At 36.2% G+C, this 16,138-nt stretch overlaps 1 protein-coding gene across 1 annotated transcript in view; it reads right to left on the bottom strand.

Moving 5' to 3' along the window:
- Positions 1 to 476: 476 nt before the first annotated feature.
- LOC149566402 (uncharacterized) overlaps positions 477 to 16,138 on the bottom strand; it is an 83,513-nt gene continuing 67,851 nt past the window's right edge. The window contains exons 10-13 of the mRNA XM_089816468.1: positions 2,233 to 2,475; positions 2,014 to 2,117; positions 1,534 to 1,864; positions 477 to 1,319 (exon numbers count right to left, since the gene is read on the bottom strand). Of these exons, the coding sequence (XP_089672594.1) occupies positions 921 to 1,319; positions 1,534 to 1,864; positions 2,014 to 2,117; positions 2,233 to 2,475 (1,077 nt within the window). The 3' untranslated portion in view covers positions 477 to 920. The remainder of the gene's footprint in view (positions 1,320 to 1,533; positions 1,865 to 2,013; positions 2,118 to 2,232; positions 2,476 to 16,138) is intronic.

Here is a 16,138-nt window from a genome sequence, read left to right as displayed (position 1 = left end):
AAAGGCTAACAATTTTTTGACTAAAAAAGTAATTTAGCCTGTTGACTAAAATATGTCAAAATAATTTGATTAGTCTAATATTACAAGAAAAATATTAGAAACAAAATTATTATTCTTCAAATAAATTATAGATTGAACTTAAGATGATTATTTTTTTTAAAATATTAAATAGTGACTTCAATTATTTATATATGTTGATTATGAGTCAAAATTTTAAGTTTAGATTGAATAATTTTTAAATATATGACTCACTTTAAGCAATAATAATTACATAAATTTTTAAAATTTAAAACTAATTAGCCAACCTTCTTGAAGAAAAATAATTTCCATGATTTAAAACTTTAGTAGTGTATACTATATAGCCTAAGGACAAATAAGTTTATCCAACATAAACTAGAAACTACAGAGCCACTTCTATGGAACTACCAAACAAATGTTGTCGTATCAATGATAAGGAAATACGGCTATTCGAAGCATGAAAAATAAATGATTCACCCGACTGAACTCTAAATTGAAATGGAATGCAGAAGCAATGTACTTATGTGATATGAGCTTTTATGTCGTGCTGACTAATCTGTAGAAATGGGTTTTGTATGTTCATAACTCTAATTACAAGAAAAGCCTTCCAAGCTCAAATAATTCAGTATCTGTAATTATAGGACTTTCCTGGGATTGTAGCAAGTTCCTGTTAAAGCTTCAACCTTGCACGCGACTTCAGTATAAAGTTTTTAGGAGAAGCTTAAGAGATCTCGCTTTTTGCTTTTCCTTTTGCTATATGTACAAAGAATGAAAGAGAGTTGCTAAATAAACGTTTCCAATAAATGGTACAAAATTTGATATTCACAATAAAACCTATGTTTCGTTTCAGAGAAGCGATACAAAATTTGATATTCACAACAGCACCTATGTTTCATTTCTCCCTAATTTTTGGCAAAGTGAACAATATATCTAGGAACTAGATGATCAGCATTCTGAAGAACGTAGACATTAGGCGAACCTCCGATGCTGTAATTTGTTCCTTCTTGGCCAACTAGAGCAAGAGATAGAAGCATCATCCCTGAACCCCTGCTATAATTTACTGATATGTCTGGATCTAGTGCTGTGTAAACCCCTGTCCCATAAACAGCTCCATTTCTCACACTGACACCTTTTCCCCCTATCTTGAATCCTTCTTGTGCAATTTTATCAATGGCAACTTTATCTGTGCCATGGAATACAAACATCTCACGCACTTTGACCTGCTTTTTCTGAAGCTCTTGCTTTGCGGTGTCGTAACGGTCTTGCAGAATTTTATTCCAGATGACCTCCACCTTCTTAACCTGGATGCATCCGAAATCATAAAATCTACTCAGATGGGGATCGTGATAAAATCCTTCCGGACGGTAGAAAGTAATAAATTGTTACCAAAGAAAAAGAAAGAGCAAAGAGTCGACAGGATAAGCTCCTTGTGGAAATCCTTAGATAGATGTTTCCATTTCAGTAGTTTTAAGAAGCATCATGCAGTATGCACATTCATTTTATGATAAAGCTTACCTTCTGGTCACGACTCCTAGACATTCTATAGAATTGGGACTCTGCTTGTCGGAAATGGTACTCTCCAGGATCGTTCTCATTATAACTCATGGATGGTTCATATGAAATCCGCCTGAAGTTGCTCTGAAAATTATGTGTATGCAGACCTTGTGGCTCACGCTGACATTTATAGTGTACAATATATCGAGGGATTGCCTGATCAGGATTATATATCACATATTCATCGTAGAGTGTGCCCCCCGTGCCCCGGCCACCTCTTTTTGAAAACAAAGAATCGTATCCCTTCCTTCTGATTTGATCTTTATCCATCTCTGGATGATCTTCTTGTACTCTGAAAATTATGCATTGTATTGATCACATTTTTCTCATAAGGCATTCTACTGCAATAAAATTGTAAATTCACCCAGAAAACAGACAAGCCCTAGATACTACAACTTCAATTTTGGTAAAATATGGAGTTTGATGACACAAGAAACTTACGTCCATGTACGGCCAAGAAGAACTTCACACAGTAAGAGTTTGTTACTACCCTTCGTATATATATCTTGTGCACTTTTTGTTGAGTCAGTAGCAAAATAACATCCCTGTAAACACATAATTACAACTTTTGTCGCTCATTAACAAAGAAAGCAAACTATTTTTTTGAATAAAGAGACAATTCGTAAATTCTCCGAAGTATTGAATACCATGTGCACTTACTTGTCCAAACATATTCTTTCTATTTGCTTCTGGCAACCGAAATCCATTCTGTGTTATACCTTCGACACCAGCGTTGTTCGTCCCATGAAATAGTAGATGCGATGACCATGTCGGTTGAAAGAGATCCTGTTGAGCTCTTAGGAAGTTAATTTGTAGTTTTGAGTTATAAATTTTTTGAATCCTTGTTACAACAAGTACAACATCATGCCCTGGTTGAGCGAACTTTTCTGTGCGATCCATTACCTGCATGTTCAATACGAGTAGTATATGATCAGGAAGATAGAAAAATTTGGCAATCTGTTTTCTATTCATACTTGGAGGTTGAAATGACTCATTTAGAAGGTTGTTCACTTATATAATTTAGTTTTTGTTTGTACATTAATTTGATCATGTTTTACTAATGTGTGATGTAAAATTTAGAAGTCCTCAAACAGTGATTCATGAAAGAACAAAGTATGAATGGAAGGATATAACTGCTTGAGAGGATGAGTGGAAGGCTGCAACTTCATGGATAGTAACAAAAATGAAACGAAGGATAAGATTAAATTCGCATGCACTGTCCAGCAAGAAATCAACAATATATTAGTTCATTCCAGAAGAAAATTTAGGTTAGGTTAGTGGGGAAGCTGATACAGATTGTAAGAGTATAACTTCAATTTGTTGTGGAAATAAGTTAATCCTTTTTGAATTCCTGAAATGGAGTGAATTGATTTTGGGACATATCACTCGATAAGCTTAATATATTTAATGGTGGGTGGTTAACAAATTTTATTTCTGGAATGACAAATTCTTCCAACAACTGTGCATGAATGATCCAATAGTATCCATAGAAGATTAACACAATACCAACAAAATATAGCAGATTTGACAGAACAGATATTGGCAAAAGATAGCAGATTAGAAGATGAAAAGTGCTAAGGTATCGAATGAAGGCATCTAAAGAGTTGATATCCAAAATGCCTTGGGTAGATAGAGCAACATATAAGAATGCTACTGGTATAGTCCTGATTGAATTGGTGTGCTGCTAAGGCCAAGCTACCAATCAGTTTTGAGTTGCCAGCGAACAAATTGCTGCAGCAGATTGATGTCGAAGAGTTCAGTGTCAGTTTCCAAAGAAACATAGTTACACCACCCTTGGGGATGGGGAGACGTCAGGATGGGGGGCAAATTTCCAAGCAGGGGGGACAGAGAGGCCTCAATTTGGGGACGGGAAGCGGGGGTGTGGGGTGACGGTGAGAGAGGTAAGGAAAGGGGAGGGGCAGGGGCTTATATATACTATATGCTAGTTTTGAAAAAATGTATAACATTCACAATATAACACAAAGATGTAAAATAAAAAATACATATTTTCTAAAATTTAAATACTTGAACATTGCATTGTGATTGAACATTGAACTATAAATATTAGAATTTTAAATACCCATCAAAGCCAAATAATAATAGTCATAGATATCAAATTTTCAGAATTACGAGCATCATCAATCGTCATAAAGATGATTACATTGGGCAAGTGCAACATAATGTCAATATGATATTCAATGTTCATATATCAACATGCCAAGTACTAAAGCTTAAAATGTAGTGGAGGAGGCCTCTAGTCATTCCCTTGGGAGGTAAGCATGCTTGTCATCATGGGAACTATCAGACTCTCCAAGGTTAAGAGCTGCAAAAGAAACACCAACCAGCCCAGCATCTATAGTATCCTCGTTGTCATCAATTTGTGAAGGCTCCTCTGGCTCTACATCCCAGCGTGTTCTAGGGCTCTCATTGTACACACGTCCTGCAATCATTCATACACAAGACACTATGTACAACCACTAGCTTCTTTGCTCTCTGCGAGGTAAGCATTCCTCTCAATAGAGTGGATAAAGCTATATGTTTACCAGTTCCTCTTAGAAGTTTAAGTACTAGATACTTGACATAGAAATCAAATGACTAGTGCGAGAAAAGTTGAAAAGCAAAACTCTCAAGTTCCCTTATAAAATAAAAACTCAAAACATTTCTCAAATACATATTATTGTTAAATAGGTTCTGAAGTTGAGGAACTAGATACTTTAGACAACAAACGAATAGCTAGTGTCGTAATTGTTGATTTCGGTCCATGATAGGTACACCAAAAAATTGGATCCTCCTGTGCCATAGGTTTTAGGTCCACCTTTGTTGCAATCCTATAACCCCTAAAGTGGCAAATTCAGTTCACTATAACCCCTAAAGTGGCAAATTCAGTTCACTCAAGGTGAACCTTCCCAGCAGTCTTAGAGTCATGCATCCTATCACTGTACTTGAAGAACCCTCCCTTCATCTAAAAAATTCAAATTATTTTCAAATAGAAGATGTTAGTTATGAATAAGTTCAAGTATCAAGATGTATAACAGTATAAGACATAAGGATGCTTAAAATAAGTAGTGTGATATGAATCACCTCTTCATCTTGAATTGGTGTGACTCTACCAGGCCTCGGCATGTAACACTTCAGATTTAATGCATACGCAACCATATGTAGCGAAGTGTTTAGGCTGTCCCATCTGTGTTGAATGATAGGGGCCAAATGTGTTCATGGTAAAATGTTAAACTGGGATCCCTCTCTTGCATAGCTAACCTCATATGGCCAAGCATAGAATCAATGCACTCATACACCTCTCCAAAGCTGTAATGGACACCCAGGAATGCCCAAAAGCTGAATCAACTACTGAAATTATATTAATTCTAAGAATGCTGCAATCAATTACAAAGAGATGTATTCCAAAGGCCAAACCCTAAGGGAATGACGTCTAGAATGTTACAACAAAGAATGAACGTCCTCTATTGCCCAAAAAGGAGTGTGATTCACACATCCAAGCTCTTATCAAATGCAAGTCATAATCATCCGATGATCAGCAAATGAGACTTTCAGCCCTATTTATCCTTTTCTTCATCCTTCTGGAAGGAACTAAACATTAATTAATTGCAAGAGCTAGAAGCTTCCTCCTTCCAATAATTAATGCATACCCTAGAAATTCCTCCCTGGCAATAGTTAATTAAATCACGAGAAGCTTCCATCCTTCCAATAATTAATACATATCCTAGAAGCTATTAATACAAAGTCACATTTTAATTTTAATTGAATGACATTAATTTTTCTTATCCTTCACTTAGGCTTTGGAAAACGTGAGAGCTAAAAGATGGGATCATTACAAATCCGCCCTCCTTGAAATTGCTTCTCCTCAAGCAATTAAGTAACATAATGAACTCCAACCTTTATCTGGATCTCAATTGAAGTAATGTGTGATATCCATATGACATTAAACAAACTGCAAATGAACATCATTAAGACCAACCACATGTCCTGCAAGTTAGCTCCCAAAACTTGTGCTGATGAAGTATAAGTCTAGATGTCACTAGAAGGCGGCTCCATAGAAGATATATGAAACCTCTTCCTCCCAACTGCTGCAACACAAAACTGAATCTTTGTAGATGGTGAAAACTGAGCCCAACTCCACTCAGGTGAATGATCAACATCAACCTCAAACATCAGATTGTCATAAGACAATGTTGCATCCATGTTGAACATAGTACTATCCCAAGAGTGAACATTAACACTTTGTTGATCGATAGTATAATATGACTCTGTCACTATATTGCTCACCTCATTAGCAATAACAAGTGTATTATCATCAGAGCACACATCTACAACCGCATGCATACTGCCAAACTCCTCGTTGGATGGTTCAACTGACACAGAAGTGGCTGCTGATATGATAGTATCCTCATGTTCTCCTAATCCCACTATTACTGCAGCACCATCTCCCGACAAAGCTTCATATGTGGTCTCCTGACTTTGCACACATGTTTCCACTGATTCCGCTGAAACACCCATATCACCAACATCATAGATGGGTGGCTCTATACGTGTCTCGATCCCACCTAAGGAAACAACTTCTTTTTGCACTGGAGCAACATAAAAGTCTTCAATATTGATGCCCATCTGTCTAGCCATAAGTTGCGACATCATATCCATTCGCCTGTTATGCTCCTCTAATGAACTCAGTAACCTAAGCATTGCATTTTCTTGATCTGGACTGGTATACATTTTGTCAAACTCTTTCCCTTTATCTTGTTGTTCCAAATTCCCTATAAGAACTCCAGAGGATGGCAGGACTAATAGCTCTGATACCACTGTAATGGGCACCTACCGGTTATAACTTCATGAAACACTTTGCAAGTGAGCTCTGATACCACTGTAATGGACACCCAAAAATGACCAAAAGCTGAACCAAGGCTGAAATTATATTAATGCTGAGAATGCTGCAATCAATTACAAAGAGATGTATTCCAAAGGCCAAACCCCAAGGTAATGACGTCTAGAATGTTACAACAGAGAATGAACGTCCTCTATTGCCAAAAAAAGGAATGTGATTCACACATCCAAGCTCTTATCAAATGCAAGTTATAATCATCCGATATAATAATCCGATAATCAGCAATGAGACTTTCAGCCCTATTTATCCTTTTCTTCATCCTTCTAGAAGGAACTAAAACATTAATTAATTGCAAGAGCTAGAAGCTTCCTCCTTCCAATAATTAATGCATACCCTAGAAATTCCTCCCTGGCAATAGTTAATTAAATCACGAGAAGCTTCCGTCCTTCCAATAATTAATACATACCCTAGAAGCTATTAATACAAAGTCACATTTTAATTTTAATTGAATGACTTTAATTTTTCTTATCCTCCACTTAGGCTTTGGAGAATGTGAGAGCTAAAAGATGGGATCATTACAAATGCCCAAAAGATGAACCAAGGCTGAAATTATATTAATGCTGAGAATGTTGCAATCAATTACAAAGAGATGTATTCCAAAGGCCAAACCCTAAGGGAATGACGTCTAGAATGTTACAAAAGAGAATGAACATCCTCTATTGCCAAAAAAAAGTGTGATTCACACATCCAAGCTCTTATCAAATGCAAGTCATAATCATCCGATGATCAGCAAATGAGACTTTCAGCCCTATTTATCCTTTTCTTCATCCTTCTGGAAGGAACTAAAACATTAATTAATTGCAAGAGCTAGAAGCTTCCTCCTTCCAATAAATAATGCGTACCCTAGAAATTCCTCCCTGGCAATAATTAATTAAATCACGAGAGGCTTCCGTCCTTCCAATAATTAATACATACCCTAGAAGCTATTAATACAAAGTCACATTTTAATTTTAATTGAATGACTTTAATTTTTCTTATCCTCCACTTAGGCTTTGGAGAACGTGAGAGCTAAAAAATGGGATCATTACAAATGCCCAAAAGATGAACCAAGGCTGAAATTATTTTAATGCTGAGAATGTTGCAATCAATTACAAAGAGATGTATTCCAAAGGCCAAACCCTAAGGGAATGACGTCTAGAATGTTACAACAGAGAATGAATGTCCTCTATTGCCAAAAAAAGAGTGTGATTCACACATCCAAGCTCTTATCAAATGCAAGTCATAATCATCCGATGATCAGCAAATGAGACTTTCAGCCCTATTTATCCTTTTCTTCATCCTTCTGGAAGGAACTAAAACATTAATTAATTGCAAGAGCTAGAAGCTTCCTCCTTCCAATAAATAATGCGTACCCTAGAAATTCCTCCCTAGCAATAATTAATTAAATCACGAGAGGCTTCCGTCCTTCCAATAATTAATACATACCCTAGAAGCTATTAATACAAAGTCACCTTTTAATTTTTAATTGAATGACTTTAATTTTTCTTATCCTCCACTTAGACTTTGGAGAACGTGAGAGCTAAAAGATGGGATCATTACAAAAGCTAGGAACATCCCCATCCCCAAGTCTAATGATCTAGAAAATTGGAGTGATGATAGGGACTATATTTTGCATCACTCCAAAATACATCACTCTTCACTATCTCCTCCACCCTACTCCCCTGCTCTATTCTGGACTTATACCACCTATTCCACTCATTCGTCATAACCATGAGTTGCAGTGGTTGCAGATATACATTTGCACATCTCTAGCATCGCAATCCACTCCCTTAATCCTGTTAATCTTTTCCATGTCCTTGAGCGCATTGTTCATGGCATGCATACAACATGGAGTCCACCAAATGTCTATTTGCTGCCTCAACAAGCCTCCTTGTCATTGTACACATAAGTGTTGCAGTAATCTCTTCTATAGCTATCTGAAGGAAGTCAAACTAAAAATCAACATCCTTTCGACACCTTGTACAATCAACTGCCTTGAGAAAGAATGGGCCACCTAAGCGTGTAACTATGATATTGATGCACGAACAATTCTTAATGTCCATCAACCCATCCATGATAATATTGCCTCCTGAGTCCTCCCAAACTACCCTCATGATCTCTATCGTTTGATCGATCTTCACATACTCATTATCCAAGATTGTGGTCTTCAATTTGTGCTCACCTGGTAGCAAAAATGATGGTCCTCCCCCTTCGCAATCTTCTACACCATCTCCTTATAATAAGGAGATCAAGCTATATAAGTGGTATGTCATTGGAAAAAAAGAATCTACCAATGGATTCCTCTATCTCCTCTTTCATGTGTGCATTAAATAAATCTGCTATGGGGTTACTTTTAGTTGTCACCTGCCATTTACCCTTGCTCCACTCTACTTCAGCCATAGCACTAAAAGTGGAAGAAGGGCCCAAGGCTGCCTTTGTAAATGACGATGCTTTCAGCTACGATCTAGGAGAAAAAGCATGTGGCTGCCCCTGTAATTGTGGCTCATGTGACTTTTGAACAGACTGAATCTATTGCTTACCCAATAAGGTAGTAGGCATTTCAATGCCCAAATCATCTAGAATGCCCCAAAGCTTGTTGAATTCAATTATATAATGGCAATTTTTACTGGGCTTCAAAAAGGCAATGTTCCCACACCTTTTCTTGTCCAAAAGAAGAAGTGTACATTCACTCTAGTGATGCTACCAAACCATTTTATACCACATATGTTGTGTTTCCACTTCCCTACATCACCACCTGCTTGCGTTGGAGCATCTATCCTCATTGCAAATTGTCTAAGAGGTGGTGTAGGATCATATTTACCCCTTGCCCACTTTGTTAGAAGTGTGGAGGGGTAATCAGTAGATGATGGACCAAGTGGCCAATTATCTATGGATTGAAATTCAGTTTGGTCATCCCCCTCATTGCTCTCATCGTCATGCTTAGCCTCAGGTTCAAATTCGTGGCTACTATGAGAATGAGTTTCCATTCCATCTAATCATCATTGCCACTTGTTTCATGCTATAGGAGCTCATTTTAACATTGCATTTCACCAAATGAAAAAAAAAATATATATATATATGGTTTCAGCCTTTGCTCTTCTATAAAATAAAATAAAAATTAAGTCAAAATTCAAGCAACAAGAATTTATAATTGAAACAACAAGAATCTACTTCAATCTAGAAATGAAATTCAAATAACTATAACAAAATAACAAGAAAAATAAAACTAAAAACAATGAAAAATTAGTGAGAAACGCTACCTTTAGCTTGAAAAATATCTTCAACAAGGTGAAGAGTATTCTTCCTCCTCTTCACTCCTCTTTGCCTTGCAATCACTCATTTCACTCTTACAAGTACCCTTTTCTCAACTACTCACTCTTCTTCTTGCTACTATTGCAAACACTAACAAACCCAAAATGAACGCAAAGGAAGCCACATAGTGAATACAAACTATATAACACAATTAATAGGGCCCACGTGTTTTAGGGTTAGTAAATGACCACTAGGATTTAATTAAAATGTTTGTTCTTTTAAAATTGATGAACATTTTGTTGAGATGGGGGACGTTTCACAGTCTCCTAGAGGGGTCGAGGGACCCTTCCCCGCATCCCTATCCCCTCAGGAGACATTGGTACGTTTCCCCATCTCCTCCAGGATGACGACCATGTTGGAATCACCGTTGCCATTACACCAAAATCTTGAACTGTAAATGAATGTCACGACAACCAGAGACGAGGATCCATGGGAGGCAATTAAGCAAATGTCAAAATCCATCGGTCTATGCTGAATGGTACCTTTACCTAGAGAGGACTGAGGCACCAACCTCACAACAATCGCCCCCTCAGCATGACCCGAGGAATTTGAACCCGTAACCCAACGCTCTGATGCCACTGTTGGAATCACCGTTGTCATTACACCAAAATTTTGAGCTATCAATGAACGTCACAACAACTAAAGACAAGGATCCACAGAAGGTGGTTAAGCACATGTCACAAATTCATCGGTTTATGCTGAATGGTACCTTCACCTAGAGGGAACAAAGGCACCAACCTCCTAATAGGCCATTGGGAGGCAGCATTGGAGACACTGAAATGATGTCACTCTATCACCAATGTGTCTTTGTCTTCGAGAACTGGGGCTTTTGGGACGGGAGATGGATCCTCGTGTTACTCTCCAAAGAACATGTGAATTGATGGAATTGTAAGAGATAAGGAAGAGTTCTCACAAGATACACTTGCTAAGGCAGCAGAAATGATCTTTTTTGATAGGAAAGTAATCAATAGCGAGTTTCAGATTAGGGATCTAGTCTTCATTTGGAAGCCATCCAATAAACAAGCGAACAGTGAAAATGATGTCCTATTGGTTGGCCCTTATCAGATTGCTGAAGGGTACAGTCAATAAATGTTTTATCTCAGAAGTCTTGATGGAGACCACATGGAGCTGCTAGTTCATGGCCAGCATGTCAAGCATTACCTCCTAAAGGCTAAGAGTGATGTTTCGGAATTTTTGTTATCAAAATTTCTTTGGCCGGTTTTTTGCACTGTATACATATTATTATCTTTGTGCAGTCATAACCTTTGTTTTTCTTATTGAAGTGTGGATTAGTCCTAATCTTCGTTGTGTCTACGTTTTGGTCTACTCCCAAAGATTTGGGTTCTAACTATGCCTGCAAGAAATAGAAGTCCCCACCTAGAGCCAATGTTTGCACCATGGTTGGAAAAATTACACTGGGCAGCCCAAAAAAAATTGACTTGGACTCAAAAATATTAAAAAACTCCAGAAAGGACTCCGACAAAGAATAAAGTCACAGATTTAAAAATAAATAAAACAATAAAAACTAGTGCATTTAGAGAACATAAGAGCCATAGTTTAAACATAACACATGTCATATGATATCCAAACACTTGAATTGAAAATTTCATAACAGTTTTAAACTTTAAAATGTCTAACAACATTAGTTTATAAATGAGTAAAAAAATTTAACAATCATTATCATGTTTCTAATTTTTTCTTGTATTGAACAATTTTTTTTATCCAATTGTTTTTCTCTCCTGCCAATTGCTTGGTGTGAAGAGAAGAGTTCCCCTTCCGCAACATTGTATATTTTGAACAATAGACATTTCCAAATTCATAAATAAGATGAACACATTACTCAATAATGAAAATTTGCAAATTCATTAATAAGATATAGAAAATGTCATATCTCACTTTCATCTCATCAAGAACCTTGTCTCCCAAGTCATAGGTTGGTGCCCTCTTATCAATGCATGCAACAACACCTGCCATGACCACCTTGTCAGCCCTAAATGAACCAAAGAAGTGTAGAGCTGGTTTATCAACCCACGATCAATGATGTGCCAAGGGATTTCATGTTTTCTTGAATTTATACCATAGTAATGTAAAATGGCCTTTGTGGCCCTATCCACACCTCAAAAATAAACCTATTGGCATTCCACCTCCATCCACCATGCAAAGAACCCTTACTAAAGGTTTGGTCACCTTAAAATATGTTTTTCTTGTGAAATCATTACAGTTTTTACCCCTAATAAAAGAACAGCTCGTTTATATCTTGTATAAAGTTTATATTTGTGTTTGTTACCTTGATCAACTCCTCTCCACTTTTGCTAAACCCATCATCAAAAGCAGTACTTGCTAACTTCTCTCCCTCGGCTCTTTTGGAGAATGTAGACTCCAACCAGGCATCAAACACAAACCTTTTCTCAAGATAAAGAATAGCACCAAGAATCCTTTGCTAAGTGAGGAAATGGGTACAAAATCATGTCACTCCTGGTCACACAATGTCCTTCCCATTTGTGTGTTTTCTCATCAAAGAGAGGACCTAAGTATTGTTGTAGATGAATTTGGTGAAAATTTTAACATCCCTTTTTCACCTTTTTAATCTTCCTAGTGTCCTCTAGCAAAAGTCAAAGCCGTATACAGCACAAGGACTCCATGTAATTGTGGGATGCCTCTCCATATGCATTTTACCTATAGCAACATATGAACTTGCATAGTCTATGATAATTTGGACAACTTCTTGTATCACCCCATCTAATAAATTGCACAAAGTCTCAATGTTTTTTATTTCATGTTAGGCATCTGTATACTTGAGCAATACCATCACACCATTAAAAGCCACCAAGAAATTCAGAAGAGTCCTATATCTTACATCTGTCCATCCATTGGATAAGATGTTGAATTTTTCTTGATCAACAACCGCAACCTATGTATTTTTCACGGATTGCTCTAGCAATGGCCCATTGAAGTCTTTAGCTATTGGTACTTTAAACCTCTTTCTTGTATATGTAAATGTAGTAACCAAACGTTCACAATATGAGCTACTCACCACATTAAAAGGTAAATTGTTGTAGTACCATAAATTTGCTGCTACTATCCTTACTCATGATTTTCTCTATTCCATTTAGTACCTTCAAGTGAAGGTTGTGCTCCTAGAACATTTCATGCAACAAAATAAATTGCGTCAATTTTTAAGAGGATTCTGAATCTCAATAGCCTCAACCTAATTGGTAGCAATAGATGAATCTAGTTGATGGATTCTTGGAGTTCTATGAGTGCAACCATAGGGGGCCCGAAGTAGATGCATTTGGATTCATTACAACTGCGAAAGCTTCTTTTGTTTATGTCCTATATTCTTTCTGCATTTCATACTAAACAAGAAGGGCCTTCACGTGTCCAACAATTTTGGGAGTTGTACCGGGTAACCCTCCACATAACGGGAAAAATATTATTGCAATTTGTATATATACATGAGAATTGGGTAAACTTGCACTTGTCATTGGGTCTCAAAGGCCCCATTTCAACTGATTTTGGGCACATTTTAAATTACAATCGAGTTTTGGAAGGTCAACTACAAGTTTGCAAAGCACAATTTGGTTTTGCGAGTGTAAAATATAACTCATAAGGTTACAGTTCCAATTTTATGAAGCATTTTACAAGTTTGGGAACAAAATGCTTGCATTTTTTTTTTGTAATGGAAATTTGCAACGTGGTCCTTCAAACCTAAAATTACTAAAAAATGAACAATTTGGGTCTTAGGAACTCAAATGCAAGCCAATTGCATGTTAGATACTCGCATTGTGTCTTGGTAGATTTTCAAAACTTACAATGTTGCATTGAAAACCCGAAATGTCAACAAAACATCATGAGAAGGACTTACATATGAGAAGGATAATACACAATCATGAGAGCTCATGTAAAACCAAAAAAATCAAGCAAACATAGCATGAAGAAATAAACATTAGAAATAAAACAAATCGAACCTCAAAAACGCAAACAGAAAAACTACCAAATTTTTCATAGTAAAAACAAAATAAATAAAGGGAAGCCATGTGTATTAATAAATTAAAAGGCTAAATCCTAAGCGACATGAAGAAACAAAAAAACCAACAATAAAAGAAAGGAAAACAAACTTTAAGAGAACGCACAGAAAAATGACTAACAAATGCACAACAAAATGCCTTTAAAATGCACAAAAAGATGCCAAACTACAAATGAAAATCTTGAGGCTCTATTTGCATGAGTTTATATGGGACATTGAAAGAGTTAGAAATCAACCATGAGTTGATTACATGCCCTAAAAATGCATTTCCACCATTGGCAGATTTGAGTACAAATACGGCAAGTTTCAAATTTTAATAATGACTATAAACTCTTCTTTCGGGTTTTAAAACCCCGTATGCCATATCTTCTTCAAACTTCTAAACCTCTATTGTTGGTGAATAGTTCCCAAAAACACAAACATGACATGTACCAGGTGTCTTACATTTATGTGCCAATGCTTGTTTAATGCTTTGACCGAACCATCAATTAATTTCTATATGTATATCAAGTCTAATGACTTCATTAATTTTTATGATTATCTAATATCCTTGTAAGGCATCCTTTAACCATTCTTGAATAATCTCTTTGTTCCTATGACATGATGACATCAATATTAATCAATGCTGATCAACACTTCACTTATTTCGTACCTAATGGATTTTACTCTTATATTAGTCTATCATTTTACTTCATTATGTATGATCTTTAGAATATAGATAATGATTGGTGATGGCTCCTTAGCTTGTTCTCTTTAATAATAAGTTTAAATTTTAATTAAGATTTAAAACTTGTTTAAACATACATCATCTTTATATTGTATTACTACTTATTTATCTACTTTTATATTTTAATACTCCTATTTGGAAAGGGGTCATCCCAGTCCACCGTTCCCCAAAATTGTTTGTCCTAAGCAATTATATAGTTTCCACATGATTTGATAAAAGAGTTTAGTAAGTTGAGTTTTCTCTCATCTACTAGAGAAAATATTTTAGACCATCTCATAAAAGTGCCTATTTAATTTTCCAAAACCATATTTCAATGGTGTAACATGCCTCAAACTCATCTCTTTCTAGTTGTTTTTCTAGATAAACAAAAATAAAATCAGATATAGAGTATACAGTTAAAATATATGAATAAGTATATGAAGACACAAAGCATACATGAAATATACACACAAAGCATACATGAAATATACACATATATGCATACAAAACACAAAGCAAACATGAAGTATAGACACTAATGCATGAAGACACAAGGCATACACAAAGTATACACATTGATGCAAGAAGACACAAAGCATCCAGGAAATATACACATTAATGCATGAAGACATTAAGAATATACAAGCTATACACATAATCCATTACATTGTTAGATTTCTTCTAATTGGCTTAGAATGGCTCCTTATTTTTATCATTAGCCTATAGGATGGCAAGATCATGCTTTGATAACACTTGTAATGTCCCTTACTATGACCTTACTTTATTTTCTTAGTAATTCCCTATTTGGAGAAGTCAATTCCTAATGACTAATGTTCATCATTATAGATTTGAATTAAAATAAGGAATAATTATTGATTCATAATAAATACTCGCTTCCCTAATTCCTCACTTCATTTTTAATAACGAAACTAAAGAAAGATGGGGAATTACTTGTCCGTGAACACTTGGAAACCATTTGTGAGTAAGCTCCCTTAAAGGATTTGTGGAAAATATCTGCTTTGCTATCAGGATTTTAGGGCTATGTCCTCAAGGCTTCATGATAGATGTCATTATCCCTATCTTGGAGGTTTCATCCAATGTGCTATTACTCCATCTTTAGAATCATAGTACTTTCCTAACTAACATAGTTTCTCCCAAATTTCCCAATTTTGTCCTTATTCACCAACCTTAAGAGAGACTGGAGTGTGCTTTCCCTTAGAAGCTAAGAAATCCTCTGAGTAGAGTCCCTCAAGGGGTTTGTCGTGTATATATGCATTGCCTATTTTGGTGCTACATCCTCAAGGTCTCATGACATATGTCCTTACCTCTATCTTGGAAGATTCCTCACATCGAGGGATATTACTCAATCCATTACAAGCCAACCTATATTCTTAGTAGTATTCACAAGTGGTTAAGGAATAGGTTGAATATATATTAATATTTTTGTTCTGCAAGCATAACTTATATATTAGGGCTCACCTTGTGCTGTAGTAGTAAATTGAGTGCATTGTTGATGGTCCAAAAAAGGTTCAAATCCTCTCTTGGCTCAATACAAGAGTTAAGGCTTGGTTGGGCCCACCTTAGAGGACATGCAAGTAGTCGTTGTGTGGGCATGATATTGGTGACCGTGCTGACAGATTGGACT

This window comes from Cupressus sempervirens, chromosome 3 (genome assembly GCF_028749045.1).
Source record: "Cupressus sempervirens isolate cs-2001-9-10 chromosome 3, ASM2874904v1, whole genome shotgun sequence".
In the NCBI taxonomy this organism is placed as follows: domain Eukaryota; kingdom Viridiplantae; phylum Streptophyta; class Pinopsida; order Cupressales; family Cupressaceae; genus Cupressus; species Cupressus sempervirens.
This window is presented reverse-complemented; position numbering and strand designations above follow the sequence as displayed.